We start from the raw sequence: 21,302 nt of genomic DNA on the forward strand, positions 1-21,302 counted from the left end.
CACTAAACCATATATTTGCATTATAATTTTAGATTGGAGGGTCATGGAGAGTTAGGGCCAATTCCAATTCCTCCCTTAACTCCTCAATCTCGACCCTCGCCCTTAACCCTCAATCTTGGCCCTCAAAAATAAGTGTAAGGGCTTAGAAATGGGACACCCCTTAAGTGCAGTTACGTCTTCAGACTGTGGGGGGCGGCCTTACGTCAAAGCTACGTCCAGTCTGTCAAGAAGACGACAACGATGAAGAAGAAGGAGGAAAAAGAAAAAGACGGCGAAAAAGGAAGAAGTCCTCCTTCGCTACACAACGAGGTATACAAGTAACGTGAAGCTGGGACCGCCGGTCCGGTTGACAAACCTCGTAAAGTAAAAAAAATGTTACGCAAAAACGATGTCAATAATCCATAAAAAAAGTCTTAAACTAAGACAATAAAATGGTTTCGTAATATTTATATCTTTATTAACTAAGAAAATACTTCCATTTGTAGCTCGCTTTTACATCGCAATCTTTTTCGAAGATGTCTTGGTGAAAATACGCAATGCCTTCTGGGTAGCCCTTACTGCCAAGGGTGGTGCCGGAGAATCTCAATATTGAGGACGATACAGCCCTTAAACTCGTCCCTCAACTTGACGTTCTTAGAATTGGGACAGCACTTGCACCTCGCGGGAGCGCGCATTTTTGAGATTGAGGGTTGAGATTGAGGGTTGAGATTGAGGGTTAAGGGAGCAATTGGAATTCACCCTAACTCCAGAAAGCTACTGAAGCTGTACAATGCCACTGTTTTTGCTTTTATAGTCCTTTCATATAATTTACAATACAGCCACAAAGTGCAGTGTTTTCCCAGGATGTTTCACAATGAATACGCAAAGGTACTTGATGTATTTTGTGACTATTTGTATTTTTTTGTGCTAAAAGTCTCCCGGGACACAATTTAGTTTTTTTTTAGTAATGCTGTTTGAAGTCTCGGACTAATCAAACAAAGTACAAAGCAATTTGACCATTAAAAATCTGCCTCAAATCTGTGTCCCTTGGGTCCACAATAACAACCTCAAGAAATTTTGAGTCTTCCAGGTTTTAATGCTATTTAGGCAAGTCTCCAATTTAACTGATCAGCTTCATTTGGTTTGATTAACAAATACAATTTGGTATTGTCTGCATAGCAATGAAAATTGATGTTTTGATATTATCAAGTGGTTCAGTGTATATATGAAAGAGTCTTGGACCAATAACGGACCCAGGGGGTGCTCCATAGCTCACCTTTTTGAAGTAATCCGATCCGACAAATATGATTTAAACAAATTCAACCTGCTGCAGGACCAAAGTTAACGAGCAGTTGTTAAAAACACCTGCCTTTCATCTGAACCCTGGAATTGTTGCCTACTGATGAAAGATACAAATTCCATCGTGATTGTTTGCCACTGTCGACCTTTAATCCAACTTTCCCAGTTGACAACCAGCACAATTGGACCATTTTTCTTCTTGTTTTGTTTTGTCAGTTTCCAGCTCAGAGAAGTTTTTCTTCTTTGCCCTTTTACTTCAATATTGTAAAGTCAAGTTACGAGGCGGGTTAAACTATGAATGAATGAATGAACACAATGCCTACACAGTGTCAACACCTGCAGATCTGCATGCTCGCTCATTCAACCCTCTGTTCTGTTCAATTTTTGGGGGGTTGGGGACATAAACAGTCGCCTCTCTGGTAATTATGTCCAGCTGCTTGTCATGTTTGATTTTGAGGTGAAAAGTATTGGTTGTTACATGACTTCATATGGCTGTCTGAATAGAACAGCGTGTCTAGCTGTAGTGAGCACCACAGCAACATACAGGTGGAGGGTGGAGGAGGGCAAAGAGGAGGAGGAGGGGGAAACAGAAATAGCTAAGTGGTAGAACGAAGAAACCTTTTACTTATTCTGACAGCAGACGTGTTCCCAGTCCCAGTCTCTGTACGAGTGTGCTTCAGTGCCGTACGCTTCAAAGCAGTATGCTTATTGGTACTCATACTTCTTGGTAACATCTATCAATTGTTTATATATTTAATTTCATTAAATAAAAATGGATATAACTCTACATAAAAATGGATATAACTCTACATCCAGAGGGTTGCCATGTCTTACCAGAACTCTGTTACCATGTCATGTTTCCAAGGGGACGACTGTCAGTGACAGATCTACTTCCCACACAGAACTCTGCTAGAACATGTCCCTAGGTGTAATTAGTTTTCTCTTCACTGACTTTGGATAAATAAAACTAAATGCAAACTCTTACGTTCGGTAGCACAACCTTGTGTCAGAGGCCGGCCCATCATCACTGCCACACGACATGCTAGGTTCTGGTAACAGAAGATGCCCTCCGGAATTAGGGTTATACCCAGCATAGTTTTAGCTAACGAGTGTGTGACATTCACTCACTTTATATATGCAGCGTTATATACTTACATCGTCAATCGCAATTTTCCTCGCCCCCTCAGCGGGTGTTCAAAGCGGCGTAAATGAGAGCGGAGCTCTGGAAGAAGAGGAGCGTTTGTTTTCAGTTTTGTTTGAATTGAAAGTAATTGCGTAGCATTTATATTAATAACATGTTATACACATGAGAGTACGTGCATGCTTATGAGTGATTACTTTGTTTTGCTTTTCTAAAAAGTCCAAAAATGTATACAAGTTTGAAAGTCCCCGTTAGGTGAGATTTTGGTGGTCAAACTCGCTGACAAGCTGTAGTACACAAGCAGACAGCAAACCTCTGTGTTGATTACATCTCCCCAGCAAAGTTCAAGAGCCTATCTGGGGCAAAATGCATCTTAATTTATAATAAGGCGCTCGTGTTGGCACATTCCTCATGATTTTTTCATCCCTCTTTCCAGAAATAGTTATGGTAATCACTCTTCCACCCCAATTCCTTCAGTTTCCCTTTCCAGAAATAGAAGCCCTCACATCAGCCCTCTTGCCTCCCTTCGAGCTCAAAGAGGGACTGACACACTTCAAACTGTCACACCAGCACCCAGTTCACTCTATAAATACACCCAGAGAAGACACCTACTAGGTGCTCTGAGTTTCCCACCATGGAGTTAAACATAGATCGGAGGAGTATTGACGTCAGGCGGCCACACGCACGCCCGACATGCGTGTGCATAAGTTGACACGCACACACACACACACACACACACACACACACACACACACACACACACACACACACACACACACACTGGTTCGGAAGAAGAGTGCAAATAGTCACACACCGACACGCACATGCACAGCCAAGCACGCACACGTGTGTGTGCGCGCGCGCACACACACACACACACACACACTTATTTCCAGCTCTGCCTCTGATGTCATTCTGTGAATTGGGACCATTTCAGCAGCAGGGTATTGTGGGAGAGTTGATACGGGCTTAATGATTCCTTGAGGTGCAACACTGTTAAATAATGGGTAGAGAGACACAGAGTGAGAGAGAGAGGGACGGAGAGGGAGGGAGAGGGAGAGAGAGAGAGAGAGAGAGAGAGAGAGAGAGAGAGAGAGAGAGAGAGAGAGAGACAAAGCTCATCAATCCGCTCCCTCCCTCTCACCTCCAGCTCTGGCATTACGTGCTTCCTTACCAGTTAAAGACTCCGATGCCTGATTGGCCGAGCAGACAGGAGGATGCGGAGCGCTGCTGATAGAGATGTTGTGAATGCCGCTGAGGGATGATGAGCTGTGTGGCCATGCAGGAGTGTGTTTACTCATGCCCACTGAGGCAGGAAGTCGCCTCTGAAGATCTGAGAGAGAGAGAGAGACGAAGTTATGCCCCCAGTAAATAGTTCCGTCGTGAGTCATGGAGCTGAAGGTGGTATGATGGTACTGCCTTACCATGGTGGTAAAGTGGTCGTATGGTGTCCATTCTTTTTACCCTTTCACGTTGTCACTTTTTAAAATTTGTGGCAAATTGTGATTTATAGAACTGGATGTTTTAATGATTTTAATTTTTTTTTTGAAAAGTGGAGCTTTAAAAAGAAGTAAAAGAAGTGTAAGCACCCTAAGCCCCATCAATGTATTATGTCTTTATGTCTCTATAGATTTATGCTGTATAAATGATGGATTAAGGTTTTTTGTTGGCTAACCTGAGCCCTAAATCTAATCCCAATCCACCATTTATAGAGCATCAACACACGATCAATGAACAGATATGCCTACAAATTATTGTTATTTTTAAATGAACACAAAGTTAATAAAAAAAATTACAAATAAACAACGAGTTTTAAGTCAAAGAGGAGATAGTGCAGCAATCTGGCCACCAAATTCAACACATTAGGCAAAGCGATGCTGAAAAAGACTATTTTCCTTAAGGACAAAATGGGAATTCTGAGTGCTAACAGCTTCATGCAATGCTTTCCAATAATCACGGCAATTTTGTTAATTTAATCCTTAATTCCCTTTAAGGTGTTTCATTCCACTAAACTGATAATGAATAAATAAAACAGATCATAAAACAGCAGGATCCCAGTGAGACTCATCAGGCTGCAGCCAGCAGAGAATCCTGTGAAGCACACGTCACCGCTTCTGGCCGCTAATCAGAGAGACTCCTGCGACATGTGTGAAACGCCAACGACTGGTCTCACCAGGGTGTCGCTGCATCAAACGTTGCAGACACAGAAAACATGTACCACGTCTTACGTTGGAGCACGGACAGCGGAGAGAGAGTCGTGATATTTGTTGCAGCAGCAATCTTGTTTTCACGAATCGATGGATTCTGAGGGAGACGCTGGACAATCGTACTGAACAGCATTGTTCAAAAATGACCTTTCGTCATTCTCATCAAGTGTCTGGCAGGAGAAACTCCACAAAGAGTTGAGATTGAGAGAAAACTCCCAAAAAATTACTCTTACTTTTCCGGACAGCAAAAGAGTTTCTACTCAGATTTTGTTTGCTCTATTGAAAATGGCAATAATTGAACTGAAAGGTGATGAAACTTGTAGAAACACTCTTCAGTGGCTCGCATCAGAATGTTCGTGCTGTAGCTTCACGCCTTTCAGTATCTTTATAGCTCACTTGTTGTAAAACACTTGGTTTGAAAGAAACAAGTTAATAAAAAAAAAAAATCCAACAAACAAATGTTAGATTGAGGATGAAGAAAGTTTTTCCTCATACTTGACTGAACGCTTACTCCCTTATTTAGAAGTTTTTTTTTTTTTTTTTTTAGCAACATACACTTTTTCCTCTTATGCAAAAACATCAAGAAAAATCTTTAAATGTCAAATCTAATATCATTATTATTATTACTACATTACATTACTCTATTAATTTGCCTTTTTTGGCAGTTTTAATCAATCTTTTTTTAATCAAGACATGATTAGTTTGGTGTTTTCCCTGAAATTTCCCTATTTTAAAATCTTTCTTTCAATCATTCTTGGTTCTTGGCTCATTTGTCATCCCTCTATTCACCGTAAAAATAATAATAATAAAAAATAATCACACAGTTTCTCTGGAGTGATGATGGTGGCTTTTTCTAGAGCCCCAATTAAAAGCGTTGGCCGCACTAATCATAAACAATACTGGGATGATATGCAGTCGTCCCACTTGAACTCATTAATAGCTGCAGCTGACAACCATTGTGTGCTGCCATAGTTTGCGTGTGTGTGTGTGGGGTTGTGGTCTGCAGGTTTCGGGAGCAGCTTGTACACGTATGTTGAGTAGGAGTCGCTGTGCAATTGTGCCCATTTTATGAGTAACGTGAAGTCATCATTACAAGCTGGCTGGGAGATGGGCGTCAAACTGGACCATATGGCAGAGAAGTAACTTTTCATTTGGTGCAACCACTTTAAAAAAAGAAAGAAAGAAAAAAAACAAAAACTTAAAGTGACTTGATGGCGGCCGTGCCTTTGCGCAGTTGCGCAGAAAACATTTCTTGGGCCTGAAGTCGTCGTGCGTCACCCCGGGACCGTCTCTCTGTGCGAGACGTCTCGGCCCGGCTACTGAGTGATGTAAGATTGATATGTAACTCTTCTCCTTTTCTGCTCAGACAAACGAGTGGGCGTGTTGCGCTTTCAGGGACGGGGCAGGGACGCGCTGGTAAAAAGACGTGGGATCAACACGAGGCAGATTGTGTTTTCCGACACGCTGCCAACGGGTTTCTTGCGGCGCTGCTGTGCTACCCGGCGGCGTGTGACAGGTGACATGTTCCCTTTTTTTTTTTTTCGGGGGTGGGAGGGGCCTTCTCCCAGTCTAGCTCGGCCCCTCCCCAGCTCCCCCTCCCACTCTGGTTCACCGTTGCAGTGTTGCGTGCCCGTCTGCGTCACGCGTGAGGCACGTCCGTGGGGTTAAAAATAAAGAGGCGAAAACGATGCAAGGAGAGAGGAGAAGAGGAGAGGAGCGAGAGAGGGGGGAGGGGAGGTGAAGCGATGCGAGGCGACGGATAATAAATCCGTCTCTGTGGCTGTAACGAGTGAATATTGTTCTGCGGGGCAGGGTCAGTGGGGAGCGCCGGGCGCTGTCAGAGAGAAACCCTGACCAATAATGGAGAGGGCCGCACAATGGACCTGAAAATAGCTCGATGTTACCTTTCCAGCCAATAAGTTTTTTTTTTTGTTGTTTTGTTTTCTCGCTTGCATGCGGGATGGACTCGACAAAGGAACAAGTGGAAAATGTGGAGCAGCTGAAGAATGACGACAGAATGAGAAGCGCACTAAAATGAAGTCCTTTTCAGAAGTTTGAATTCGCCTCCATCTGGCTGGAACTGGCCGGCAGTGACCGCTCCACACGCTTTGTATGATTGGATTGACAATTCCAACAACATAAATCCATGTTTGAGACCATAGTGTTATCATTTTTTTTTCTGTGCTGTGTTTTGTGAAAAAGAAAACATATTCCATTTGTACTCAGTATTTGGACATCGTGGTAGCTACAGCAGAAAAAACTGAGAAGATGACTTTGTTTTCTCTGAGTAACATTAACTGCACAACAACAATGATGCCTGTTTCCTTATGATGGTGGATTTTTTAAAAAAAAACTATTTAAGTTTGAAGCCACCAATGTTTTTTTTTTTTACAATTCTATTCCTCTTTCTGAGCTGGCAGCCAGCCAAACAGCTGTTTCAGCAGCTCCAGCCTCTTTGATCAACATTCAAGCTGCTTGTGTTCTTTCAACTAAACTGCATGGCCTTAAAAGCAACCTCCCAGCTGCCGCTCCTGGATCTTAGTGCAGGATTCTGGCACATTAGTTAATCGGAAATGACTTCTTGGCTGATAAAATAAGTCAGCGAGAGTCAGAGTCAGCTTCCTTGTGCATCCGTATTGACTAAGGTGCCATTTGGAACACCTCAGGGCTCGTTCCTCGGCCATTTTGGATCTCAAATCTGGTCTTGTACAAAACCATGTGTAGTTGATGCTTTCTCTTGTCTTTGTGCAACAAAGCTGTATTTTCATGCATGGACAGACAATTCCTCTTTCAACTTTCAAGAGTTGCCACGTACCAAGGTTCAGTTTTAGAATAAAAGGATAAAAGTGTAAAAGGATAAAGGGTTTCTTCTGTTCATTTGCACCTAAGTTTCTCAAATGTATTGAAGTAATTCTCTCAAGAAAATAGAAAAAAATATGGTTATACTACTATGGACTACTATACATTGTCAATTTTTGCTTTCAACTGACTTTGCATCATATGACAACCAGATCCACCTGATTATTTTGGTTAAACCCTTTAATTTGAAAACATTTTCTGTGATTATTAATATTTGACCTTATTTTGTCAGTTCATCCAGTAGATAATCAGGATTTCAAAGGGTGATGGAGCCTATCCCAGCTGTCTCGGGGGCAAAGGCAGGCCTACACAGTAGACAAGTCGGCAGTAATTCGCACTCACACAATTTACAGTTGTCTTTGGACTGTGGGAGGAAGCCTGTGTACCTGTACAACAACCCACACAGACATGCTGGAAGCATGCGTGATGCACAAAGAAAGTCAAGTGTGGGAAATGAACTTGCAATCTTCCTGCACCACCAACACCAGCTTTCATTAGTAAACCAAAAAACTTTTTTGTCCGCAGAAAATGTACATAACACACTGTAATTTGCAAAATTACTTGCACATGCATACGTTGAAACAACATGTTATGAAACTGCCAATGACGACAACATGAAGCGGCAGTGGCTCTGGGTGAGGATGAGGCACCATCTTACCGGGTCTATAAAAAGAGGTCCATAAAGGACTAAACCCTGAGTGATCTGAAAGACTTTCAAGGCCAGATGAAAATGATTAAATGCTAAGTCTTTGCCTCTTCACTAAAAACTTTATTCTAATAAACTTTTTTTTTTTTTTTTTTACATATCCATTCATAAAAATGGAAGCTCTCTCTTGTTATGACTCTCAGGGCACTCCACTTCTTCCATCTCCTGTTGTCCTGATAAAATAAGGCCGGTGCTATTCACTCCTGTCCTTTGGTCCTTCATTGCATTTTCCATGGCTTACGCCATTCATCTTACAGAACATGTTCTTGCTCTATGGAGGTAGAGTGTTCTTGGCCCCTCCACCCTTAATTTCCTGCTGGTGCCCCATTTTTAATACCTTTCTTTTGTCCTTGTTGTTTGCCTATACCAATCCACACACACGCTGCGCACACATTTCTCCCCCAAACAGGCTGAGATATTGAAGCCAGAGTCTTTATTCTGCATAAAATCACATTGTCTGCTTGCGTTGTTTCTGGCCTTTGTGATGCGCATAATTGATTTGGCAACGCTGTTTTAGGACTGAAATGTTGATCACACAAAGAGAAAGAGCACGGAAGACTTTCACAAGCCAAATACTGTATCAGGCACCTTGTAACAGGGGAGAGGTGTTAATATGGAAATGCACGTGTAGACGTCGACACAGACGCACACACAGCAGCCGGCACGAACCGTCTAGAAGAGACCGTGACGCCAAGGACGTCGGCGTGAGGAGGGTGAGAAAAGCATTTTGCGCAGCGATGCCAGTTCAACCTGGTTGCGGCGCTACTTTGGGGTGGCTGCAGTCATGTCAGCGAAGGCTCAGAGAAGCCGAGTGCACCAGAATGACAAACAGATGGAGTGGTGGAGGGCTCCGAATGATCCACCACGGATCTGAGTGAAGAACAAACGAGCGACGATCCGACGGAGAAGATCTGAAGCAGCTGCATCGTCTCCCCTCTGATCACGAAACACCACAAGTAATTGTTACTCGCACACAAAGCAGCCTTTCATATAAGCCGAGCATGCCAAGGCTGCAATGTGCATTAAAACACTGTTCTACGCAGAATGAAGCGCATTAGTGTCTATCGATGGTGGGGAAAAACTTTGATGCCGTCAGAGGAAAAAAATGTTTTTTCTGCTTCTTTCTAGTACAGACATATTTCTATTTAAAAAAAGAAAAAACTTAAAAAAAAACCAAAAACTTTTTCTCATATTGTTCAAAATGTATGTAATTTTTTTTGCCTGAACAGTGGTCTGTCTCCGTCTCCAAACTCAAAATGAGGAAAAAAGCTTTTCTTCTTCGGCTTGGCCCACCTTTCAGAAATTGTGTGCTGAAACACACAGTTATGGAAAAGGACTCATTGTGATGTCACAAAGGGCCCCAACATCTTGCTGAAACCTCTGCCAGGCGTCAACAAGTGTCTAAAGGTTTGAAATTTAGAAAAATGAAAACGTGTCTGAAAATGACGCAGCATTTCTTTTTATGACTCCCTTTACTTATTTGTGTAGCTAGAAAAAAAACCCTCTCAAATAAACGCTGTCCTTTAGAATGTTCCTGTTTTTTCTGCCACTTGGGTAAAACTATGTATAAGACTCTAGGTCAAAAAGTGGGTCAATTAACAGATTTTACTGCAACATGATGATTTAATTTTTTTCTGGATTTTATCATATATTTGCTGTTTATTGCTGAGCTGCTCGGGGGCAACAGGTTTGCCACCATCAATCAGTGCAGTCACAAAATGGTATTGCATATATATATATGAGATTTGAATTAAGAACTGATAAAATGAATCTCCATCCTATCATTTCATTTGGACTGAGAAAAAGAAGTGGTTCATCACTCCTATCAACCCTCTTTACATTGATGCGCCAACTTCAAAATCACAATGAAAATGTACATTTCCATTCCCCGGTATTTATTGTATTTGTTTAAAGTTCAGCTTCTTTTGCACAGGCTTTGGAACAGCAGATTAGTTTGAATAAATGCAAAGCAAAACAGCTTAAATATTAAAGACAAATATCGTTTTAATAATAATTCCCAATATGCAGCAGTATTTTATAATCACGGACAACACACTGCTCTGGAAAGTGATGATAGATTGTACAAAGTAAGTCACAGAGCAGTGAGCAGAAATTAAAAAAAAAAAACTACTTCAGATTAATTTCGGCTGTGAATTGCACACCTTCACTGAGAAAAGGAGAGATGAGAGATAACAAGCTGGAAGACTGCACGTGGCCGGGGAGCAGGAAGTGAGCCGGCGGTTTGGATCGGAGCAAAGAGAAGCGTGACAGATATAGATGGAGAGAGTGAGTAGGTGAGGGACGGATGTATGGGAGGGGAGTGCATGGACGGGAACCACATATATGGCTGCGTGTTACACAATTGTTCTGCCAGAGACACAGAGAGGAAGTGGCCAAAGTAAAGAGAAGAGATGAGCGAGTTCAGCCTTGGTCCCTGTGCGCTTTACATTAGTGTCGAGCTTCATTTGTGAACAAATCTATTGAGGATAACATCTGACCATCCATCCATCCATCCATCCTTCCATCATCACCACCACTTTCTCAGAACTCTGCCTCTTCTATCGCAGCCATCTGGGGGGGGTGAAGGCTAAGACACTAACAAGTTCATTTCAACTCACTCTCTCTCCTACTGACAGTGTCAGGTTTTTTTTTCCACACAACAAGTTCAGTTCAGCAGCAAAAGTAGATGTATGTTTTTGCAGAAGTGTTATTTAGGCCGACCTTGCATTTCTGGGGGTTTACAGGCCAACCCAACCCCAACCCTGACCTAATGCACCAACTCTGCACTAACCACAGCAACAATACAGCAGATTAGAGTGTTGCATTCACTCTCAATTTTTAAATTTATTCTACCTTGTAGTGGTTCATCCACACCGATGTGTCCTTCCCAGCTTGCACATTCATATCCACTGTCACCTTCTTCTTGTTTTTTTTCCACAAGTATTGTGTGCATGTTCCATGTCTTCTTCTCTGGTTGTGGTGCATTTCTGTTATAGCGCCACACACAGGCCTGGCATACATCCTACAGTGTTTTTTTTGTTAAGTGGTTTGGAAAGGGCCAACATTGAAATTTTAAAAAAGAAATAGAAAATAGAAATAGATTGCTTTCATCTCCGTGTGTACCAGGCATTGAAGTCACGCAGGTGTTTGGGAGATATGACATATGCAGTGTTTGCATATGTAAAACACTGCATATGATGAGAATTCAGTCAAAAAATAATAAATAAAATAATACATAAGATAAAACATGCAATGCAATGCACAGTACTGGGCACAGGATTGTTTTCAGGTGAATGAATCAAACAAAATGTATCTACTGCTTTTTTCCGTCAGTTTTCTTCTTTTTAAATGAATGAATCACAATCCAAAACCATCAACAGATAGAAGTGACTGGCTGCTTTTTTTCTTTCTTTTTTTTAAGTCAATAACTTGCTGTCTAATATACCTATTCGGAGACCAGAAATGTGAGGCTCCCTCAGCCTTTTGTGCCTGCAGCCTCTGTGGAGAGACGACGGCAGTATATGGTTTTGCGGAAGTGGTGACGGCGAGGGACGGAACGAGTGACACACTGCCAAACGAAAAGGGAGGGAGCTCTGGAGGACAGGAGAAAAAAAAAGAGGGCGATGATGATGTGATGGAAGGGGGGGGGGGCGGGGTAGAAAGACTCTCCTCTTTGTCTCAGACAATTAGACGGTGGCTGGAAGACGAAGCTGCAAGCTGCTGGGACGCCAGTTTGAGAGCTTTAGCTGAGCAACAGGCTGGAGAGTTTTTCCAACAACAACAAGAAACACAAAAAATCCCACGTCGTTGAATCACCATCCGAGAGCATGTGTTCCCTCCGTCTTTGTTTCACAATTTCGTATGAGTGGATTCTTCTGTGACTTGTGCTTTTTCAACGTTTCTTCCACCATGCGTGCGTCACTCGGTCTAAAGCAACCCTTGCGCTTGACCGCCTCCTCCAGCAAAGAAAAAAAAAAAGGCAGGAAATGCAAAACAGTGTTTTGGCTCATATTAAAAACTCATATGGCCTCGCAACAGGTGAGTGAACGGACTGCACCGCTACACTTCTTGGGCAGCGCTGCAGTGAAGCGTCTTAGAAGAAGGACTGACGTCATGCAGGCCGGAGCAGTCTTGAAAAAAAAACAAACAAAAAAAACCCTGGAGGATGATTTCAAGTGCAGCACAGATTGCATGGCATCACTGAGTGCCAGATTTAAAAAATAAAATAAAATGAAAAAACCAACACCCTGGCTGGGGGGTGCAGGGATTACCTTCTTCGAAAGTGGACGGGACGGTGGGCGGCGGCAGATGTGAGCGGGTGATGGCTGGAGGGGGAAGCCTCAGCCGCTCTTTTCGGGTGGCGCAGACACGACGCCTCTGCGACACAAACGCGCTGACGGCTGCGACGTGTTGCCTACGCAGCGCACACAGAGCTGGCTGTGTGGGTGACTGGCACCGCAGCCAACGACTGACGCCCGGCGCTGGCATTTGGACGGGAAAGTTGCGGCGCAGAAGGCCACTTCGGGAAAAAAAAAAAAACTCGAGTGAGCTCACGTGCGCGTGCACGCGCAGACCCACAGACAGACAGACCCACAGACAGACAGACAGACAGACAGACAGACAGACAGATATGCAAAGCTGGGGGTTGTAGGCGTGTGTGTGAAGGGGAGGCCTTGGACGTGGCGGTCGCAGCCGGATGGCTGGTGGGCAGTCGCGGCTCGTCCACAAGACAGAGTGACAACACACACACACGCATAGTGACTCCCATCAGTTACTCATGTGTTTATCATCACCGGGCTCAGACTGCTCGGTGGACAATGCAGACGTGGTGTGTGTGTGTGTGTGTGTGTGTGTGTGTGTGTGCGTGCCATCAGTGAATGCACATGCATACACCCCCGTGCGTGACGTTTTTTTTCTCGCCGTCACACTTTGTCCGGGTGTTACAACGGCTCCTTCTCCAAGGTCAAAGGTCAACCTCGTCACCTCCACAGACTTGGCTATTACCTGCGGCAAGTAGGTGATGCTTTAGTGGGAAATATACAGCTGCTGCTCTATTATTATTTTCAACAAAAGGAAGCTCCGGGTCAAGGAGAAACACATTAAAGCTGGCTTTGTTGCCGTAACATAGTTATTACGTGTGGGCGCGGCCAAACAGAGTCCGACGGGGGCCCTGATGGAGTGCATGGAACTCTGGTTTTCCTCTCCATTAGCACAGCCGCTCAAGTCACATTCCTGGCGTCACTCCGCGGTAATGAGTTTGCGCAGCTGATTGTGTTCGGACTCGGCCGCGTCTCCGCGTGCCGACGAGCTCTCCGGTGTCACTCAGTCAGCGACACCAGGGGGAGCGACGAGGCAGCGGTGGCCGCAGTTGATTTAGTGAGAAGCTGGCGAGCAACAGCTGGCGCTGTCTCGGGAGCCTGCAAACGGCTCTGAGGGACTTAGAGAGCGAGATTAGTGCTGGAGCTGAGCAGAGCACGTTTCCATCACCGCCGCAGCTGCTGTGTTTAGACCGATTCTGATTTTAACCAGGTTAAAACAACAACAACAACAACTCATCGGATCATCGGGAGGGTTTCAGTTGGTTTCCCTTGATGCTTGTGCAAAGCGCTTTGAGACGCCTTTGGTTGGGATGAAGGGTGAATTCCAATTGCTCCCTTAACCCTCAATCTCAACCCTCAATTTCAAAAATGCGCGCTCCCGCAAGGTGCAAGTGCTGTCCCGATTCTAAGAACGTCAAGTTGAGGGACGAGTTTAAGGGCTGTATCGCCCTCAATATTGAGATTCTCCGGCACCACCCTTGGCAGTAAGGGCTACCCAGAAGGCATTGCGTATTTTCGCCAAGACATCTTCGAAAAAGATGCAGATGAAAAAGCGAGCTACAAATGGAAGTATTTTCTTAGTTAATAAAGATATAAATATTACGAAACCATTTTATTGTCTTAGTTTCAGACTTTTTTTTTATGGATTATTGACATCGTTTTTGCGTAACATTTATTTATTTTTTTACTTTACGAGGTTTATCAACCGGACCGGCGGTCCCAGCTTCACATTACTTGTATACCTCGTTGTGTAGCGAAGGAGGACTTCTTCCTTTTTCGCCGTCTTTTTCTTTTTCCTCCTTCTTCTTCATCGTTGTCGTCTTCTTGACAGACTGGACGTAGCTTTGGCGTAAGGCCGCCCCCCACAGTCTGAAGACGTAACTGCACTTAAGTGGTGTCCCATTTGTAAACCCTTACACTTATTTTTGAGGGCCAAGATTGAGGGTTAAGGGCGAGGGTCGAGATTGAGGAGTTAAGGGAGGAATTGGAATTGGCCCTTAGACCTGTACAGATGAAAGTATCTATCTATCTATCTATCTATCTATCTATCTATCTATCTATCTATCTATCCATGAAGATTTTTACAAGCAAACAATGAGAGCGTGCCGTGATTTACACGCTCAAGAAACCCAATCATTGTATTAATTGAGATTAAGAAACAGAATGAGATTACTAGATCACTACTCAATCTATCTATCTATCTATCTATCTATCTATCTATCTATCTAGTTGTTGACGCTGGCTAAACTTCTATGCACCTGACTCTGGGCTCTGCGAGTCAGCTGCTTTATTGACCATCAGGGGAAATAGAAAATTATGCACCAGACATATTAAGGCGCCCTCTGCAGACGGAGCCTCAGACTTTAATTGGTTTTTCTTTTTTTAAGGAGGAAACAAAATTACATGGCCCGAGAGAGGTGGCACTCATTTCGTGCCTTTTCGCCACTCGCTCTCCGACCCAGTTGGCTGCTACCAGCGTTCAGATGAACAAACGTTTCAGTTATCGCCATGTTCCCTTTTGTCACGAGTGAAGCCGTCTTGCAAATGTAACAGTTGGCGATGGGACACAAGCAGTGACAGCTTGAAGCAGAGACAAACAGAAACACAGACTTGAAGTGGCATGCATATCAAGTCGTCCGCTGTGCTGTATTTTTTTTTAAACTCTTGCTTCATGGAAAACGAGAAAAGAACCGCCATACGCATACAGACATGAAAAAAAAAATAAAAACGTCCCTCTGATGTGTAAGTCCAGGGCACCATGACGCTCATTCTAAATACAAATCTCATGTTTCTATGGCACACAGGTGCAAGCTCTGGAATGCTCGAGGGTAGGCGTAACTGTGTCTGATGTCACGCTTCATATTTATAGAGGCCACCTCTTCAGTCAAATAACATCTTTAATCATCTTAGAGAAAAACCAAACAAACAGACACATTTACATAGGGTCAAAACTAGCACGTCACTATTTAGAATGTGTGACGCTCAGGCATTCAACCCATGCAAGAGAAGATGTTTTTCTTTTGTGTGGTGAATGCAATGTGATGTAATGTCTCATTGCCATATAGTTTGTAGTCCCACATTGTAAAAAAATACTAATAATAAAAAAAATCATCATACACTCAGGCACAGTGGCCTGGCAAGGTTATTCAAATAATCCCCAAAATACATACTTAGCCCTCTGTTTACAGCCACCCATAAAATAAAATTTCAACATCGGTTTTAAAGTTGATTTCTGCTTCAAAATGGGAATTTTAACCCTTAAGTGAAACCCATCTTCTGTCAGTTTGGTCCTGTAAATGTCTGCATCATCAGTGGAATCAGGAGCTAAGACAGAAGGCCAAGCTCCATGGTGCAGCTAACCACAGCTAACCTCCTCAAACAAATGAAAAACGGCTGTTTTGAACGACTCTCTCCTGGCACAGAATTGTTCCTTAGCTGATTCATAATTCGGGGGCACCCTTCCTTTCCGAAGAATCAACCTCCCTGTCTTTTTTTTCTTTTCATTATTTCATTCCCCCCCCCCCCCCCCCCTCTCTGTATGGCTACGCCTGGGATGCGCCGGAAGCATCACCATAACAGTCTCTGAGTGAGGGAGCCAGGAAACGGGGCGCGCGCAACTCTCCTCCGCTCTTCCACGGAGCCCAGTCATTATTACTGGGAACCATGCCTGGCTCTCCGCCCCTCCCTTCACTGATCTTTTTTTTTTTTTTTTTTTTTTTTAACTTCCATCCTCCCTCCTCTTTGTTCCTGCGTGCGTCGAGCGAGTCTCCGCCTCTCCGCGCGCACGTCTTCAGCCACTCTTTACGCGCGTAGCCAGCCTCTCCAAGAGAATCCCCAACGGTCGGCCCCTCCCCTCCCCGTTTGCTCGCCGCCCTCACTCATTCATGACCCGGGATCGGTGACGTAGGAGATTCCACGGCGCCCACTGCCGTAGGCATCAGTGGGATCCTCGGGTATATATGGCCAGTGGTGGCCGTCAGAAGGCACACTCTCAGTCGCTCCGACTCGGGAACCAGGGCATCAGCGGAGATAGCAAGGCTTTACTTCGCCCGGTCAGGCTAACTCGCTTTTGAGCTTTGGTTCAGGATGGAAACCTCTTCGATGTCTCGGAGCCGACGATGCTCCATCGTGCGCAACTGCAAAAGTAAGTATTTTCTGTTCTGCTTAGTCGCGATGAAAACTACGGTACTTTCCACGGCGCTTATGCCAGACTTTGGTGAAATGTGAGAAAGTAGCAGCCGCTTTGATTGCCTTACTGAAACAGAAATCTTTGGTTTCGTTTCCTATTGTACATTGTACGCTTGACTGTACTTAAAGGAGTTAATTTTTAAGAAATAGGCATGTGGATATGAAAGTATGAAAAGTCGCTTCTAACAAAAACAAAAATGAAACTATTCATAATTTAATGCGAAAATGAACCCTTTGAAAATGTGATTAGTAAAAATCATATCGTCAACTTCTGAAAACCGCCGCTGCGGTCTCGTGGCCATGTTGTGCGTCATGCGTAAAAAGCTGGGCCGAAGCGTAAAGCTCTGTTGCTGCAGCAGTTAATAATGCGCTTATGTGGAGAATGGCCGATAGAATCTAGGCGTAGACGTGTAGTGAGGTGAGCAGATGACATATTTTGCCGGCTAGTAGTGACGGACGGACGGCAGCTGCTTACCGGCGTGACGATGCAGCCGTTGGCTCCAGCACCGCGGACAGCTCCGACTCACCACCCTCCGCTCCTCTGTGCTCGCGCTCCCCAGGTGGCCTCTCCCTCTGGCTGGTGGTGTGGCTGGTCCTCGGCAAGCCGAGCCCGGCGTCGGCGTGCCCGCACCTGTGCGTGTGCTACCCGACCCCAATGACCGTGAGCTGCCAGGCGCAGAACTTCACCGCCGTGCCAGTCGGAGTGCCCTACGAGTCGCAGCGCGTGTTCCTCCAGAACAACCGCATCACGGAGCTCAGAGTTGGCTCGTTTGGCTTCGGCACTCAGGTAAGGCGGCAGTGCGCTCCGGTCTTCGTAGTTACTTCGAGACTTTGCGGATCTCAGCCACACCTTTCAAACGCACCGGTGTATTTTCTCGCACCAGGTTCTGTGGCTGTTCTCCAACAACATCACGTGGATCGAGGCAGGGGCCTTCAGTGAGCTGAGGGACTTGGAGGAGTTGGACCTGGGAGACAACTCCAACCTCCGCAGGCTGGAGGGGGGAGCCTTCCGCGGCCTCGAGAAGCTCCAGAGCCTCCACATGCACCGCTGCCGGCTGTCTGCCCTGCCCCACGACATCTTCCACAAGCTTTACAGCCTGCAGTTCCTCTATTTGCAGGTAGGCGGCGGCATAAAAGAGCCATTTGTACAGACGCTGGCATTGTCACTGAATGTTTCTTTATATATATATATTTTTCCTAACCTGATCTCTGGCTTTCCTTCCCGCCTGCAGGAGAATAACCTTCACTTCCTGCAGGACGACATCTTCTCCGACCTCATCAACCTGAGCCAGCTTTTCCTGCACGGCAACCGCATCCGCACCCTCTCAGAAAACGTGTTCCGCGGCCTGGTCAACCTCGACCGGCTGCTCCTCCACGACAACCGCATCAAGCAGGTGAACCGCCGGGCCTTCCGCGACCTTGGCCGCCTCACCATGCTCTTCCTCTTCAACAACACGCTGGCCGAGCTGCCCAGCCAGACCCTGAGGGACACGCAGGGCATTGAGTTCCTCCGCCTCAACGCCAACCCCTGGTCCTGCGGCTGCGAGTCCCGCGGCCTGTGGGAGTGGTTCCGTGAGGCCCGCGTCTCCTCGTCCGACGTGATCTGCGCCTCGCCCGCCGCCCGCCGCGGCCAGGACCTCCGCTTCCTCCGCGAGATGGACTTCGCCCTCTGCCCCCTGCCCGATCCAGGCTCCATCGCCGGCTCCACCACCACCACCTTCAGCACCAAAACCCGCTGGTGGTTCCACAAGAACAAGCCCCAGTCGTCCTCCAAGGGCGTCTTCGAGAAGGCCTCGGAGACCGTCAAGGCAGGTCTCTACGGGAAGGGCCCCTCCACCACCACCTCGGTGGTCAAGTACGAGCTGGGGGAGGACGAGCTGGCGCTGCCCAAACTCGACCCAGAAGAGTACTGGGCCAACTACGGCAACGAGGACTCGGGCATCACCGTGCGATGCTTCGAGCTCGAATGCCCGCCCGAGTTTGACCTGCCGGCCAACTCCTCCTCCCCCTCCTGGTCCCCATCCTCCCTCCTCTCACTACTAGCCCTCTCACTACTCAGCCTCACTCTCCACCTGCTACAAGGCTGAATTAAACTCTTGGTTCCCCTCGATCCCCTCCAACCCAGCCTGTTTTATAGGCTGCGAGGCCCCTGTTAAGACTCTTTAAACCCCCTTTGCCTGCTATGCTGTGAGCCAATCCTCAAGGCACAGCGAAGGGAGATGGGGGGGTGGGTCACGGTTCAATTCTGAACCTACCACCCACAGGGCTTAACTCTCTTTTCAGGGCTGCTAAGAGTTGTTTTTTTTCAGCTGAGGTTCTGCAGTTACAATACAGACAAAGGGCCTTTTTCGCCTTGGTCTGCATGATGTCACGATTCCCTGCAATCAGGGCTACAGAGGGCTGAAAGTCTGTCATAGCTACCAGTGCGATGTATAGTCGTCGTAAGAATGTTGCTCTCACTCCTGCTTAAGGCTACAATGCCTATAGCGCAGACGGTACATTTTAATATACCGGCTGCTACAGACGGTTTAAAAAGAAAACAACAAAACAAATTACTGTAAAGATTCAGTGCGCAGTAATGACAATGCCGTAACCACTTAAAGTGTCCTGTAAATAGGTCTGTGTGTTCTCGTGAGCGTTCTCGGTGATACCCATCCCTTTCATCTCAATGCAGGCAGGGCAGGCTCGCGTCGCACAAACTTTGCTGTGAGGGGGAAGGAGATAAAAATAAAGTGCAGAGAAGAGGGCGAAAAGGTGAGCGACAGAAGGCTGGGGGGCGGGCACAGCAATAAGACAGCGTGCTGACATGAGCAGCAGCAGCGAGTCGAGGGGGGAAAGTAATGAATCCGCCCATTTGGTTGTTGTTTACTTCATCCGTGCCACCCACCGCTCGCTATAAATACTGTGTCGTTTGCGACAACTCCAGAAAGTGGGATGCTTCCTGTCAGGAAGCCAGGGACTTTGGGCTGTTGGATGTCTTTCTGTGACATATTGACATATGATTGTGTAAAGATTGTCTCTGTTGGAGATGCAGATGAAGCTCTTGATATATAAAAATGAAATGTGAAACACATTATCTCCTGAATCCTGCTTTCATTTCTGGGGATGGAGGGTGGGGAGCAAACCAGGGGAACAAAGTGAGCAAAAAAAAAAAGAAGAAGCCAGAACTACAAATACAAACAAGAACAAAAAATAAGTAACAGGCTGCCGCTGTGTGACTCAGACGGTGACTCAAAACGGACTTTAAAGGACCGACCACATGGAGACGATGGCGCGGTTCTGAGCCCGAGGCGGCTCAGAACCGTGCTGGGCATCTGCGCGTCTGCGTGCGTGCTTGCTTGTGTGTGAATGAATGAGGATGAATGGATTCGCGACTTGGCAGAGCTGCAAAAGGCAAATACGTCAGAGGGTTTGACACTCCACTGAGTCAACGGCAGGCCGGGCCAGATGGACGGGAGAGGTGCAAATTGGCTGGTTTGTAAATACGCTAACAGAGCAACGGGAGGGAGTGACTGCTGAGAGCGAGAGGCAAAACCAGCACTGACTGACTGGCTGGCTGACTGACAGCGCTAGTCTGGAGTGGTGAAGTCTAAAGATGCAGGAGCAGTTGATGCACAGCATTTCCAAATGAAGACACTCAGAGGCAGAGGAAGAAGGCAGCTCGCAAAACATCCAGCGCTCCGCCTGTCCTTCAGTCTTTCACATAAAACAGTGTCCTTTTGACATCACGAGATAAAAACAAAGGCTGATGCACCGGCCTTGTGTGTAGAAGATGGATCGAAGAAATGCATCCACTGAGCGAGACGTGAGGAGACCAGGGTGAGATGTTTGAGTAGGAGTGAAGGAGTGGGAAGTGATGTCACGGAGGGACATGCGTACGCACATATTTGCTCACGGAGCCAGTTAGAGCCGCTCAAACACAAACAACCTCAACTCGTTGTTTGTTTTTTCTTCTCGCTGGTCTGCAAGGGGGGAAAAAACAAACAAACACCTCAGTTTTTTTGTCAATGGAGCTCTAGATGGAGAATCACTTGAAGAGCTTTGCGTCTGTGAGTCCACAGGAGGAAGTCAGGCTGAGCCCTGGTGCTCCTCCGAGGTCACCGTCAGATGACCAAAGTGCCGGTTGTCCCGCCCACTGTGTCCCTGTCGTGTTTATCCGTGTACCTACATGTCTTGTATTGGACAAAGAAAGAAAAAGCCCTGTCTGACAGATGGGCCAGTATTTTTTGTCTTTGATTTTTATTGTAACCGAATAAAAAAGGCTGTTGGAAGACACCGCGTTCCAAAATAATAAATTGACACTTGTTTCATCAAAGTGTTTCTTTGTGTGGGTGACTTATTCTATATCTTGTTTGATTTGTTGAGCCCCAAAGCAATCTGAGCCCACACACGCACACACACGCCCACATGCACACGTGGACGGACGCATGCACACGTATACACACACACATGCGCACACACACACACACACACACGCAGAAACACACAGTCACACACACAAACTCACACACACTTGTGTAAGTCCTTCAGGCTGCTGTCCAGGTTGTATAACTGTGCTAATATTCACCTAGAAGGAAGCGTGAAGATGAAAACACAACGTAGGA

At 45.8% G+C, this 21,302-nt stretch overlaps 1 protein-coding gene and 1 long non-coding RNA gene across 3 annotated transcripts; one reads left to right on the top strand and one right to left on the bottom strand.

The window, feature by feature from the left end:
* Positions 1-3,288: 3,288 nt before the first annotated feature.
* Positions 3,289-13,816, bottom strand: LOC142895611 (uncharacterized). 2 transcript variants are annotated; one of them, XR_012928233.1, is made up of 3 exons: positions 13,738-13,816; positions 3,594-3,742; positions 3,289-3,412 (listed from the first exon to the last, which is right to left on the bottom strand). It is a non-coding gene; the product is annotated as an uncharacterized LOC142895611 (long non-coding RNA). The 2 variants fall into 2 exon arrangements; XR_012928231.1 differs by lacking the exon at positions 13,738-13,816 and adding an exon at positions 3,844-3,977 and having other exon boundaries at positions 3,594-3,752.
* Positions 13,817-16,340: 2,524 nt separating this feature from the next.
* rtn4rl2a (reticulon 4 receptor-like 2 a) lies at positions 16,341-19,855 on the top strand. Its single transcript, XM_076036823.1, is given in 5 exon segments — positions 16,341-16,577; positions 16,579-16,654; positions 17,259-17,485; positions 17,583-17,816; positions 17,931-19,855. Coding segments are annotated over 5 exon segments (1,500 nt in total). The 5' UTR covers positions 16,341-16,469; the 3' UTR covers positions 18,786-19,855.
* Positions 19,856-21,302: the final 1,447 nt, after the last annotated feature.

This window comes from Nelusetta ayraudi, unplaced genomic scaffold, assembly GCF_046127955.1.
Source record: "Nelusetta ayraudi isolate G7.1 ecotype Tasmania unplaced genomic scaffold, CSIRO-AGI_Nayr_v1 ptg000004l, whole genome shotgun sequence".
Lineage (NCBI taxonomy): Eukaryota > Metazoa > Chordata > Actinopteri > Tetraodontiformes > Monacanthidae > Nelusetta > Nelusetta ayraudi.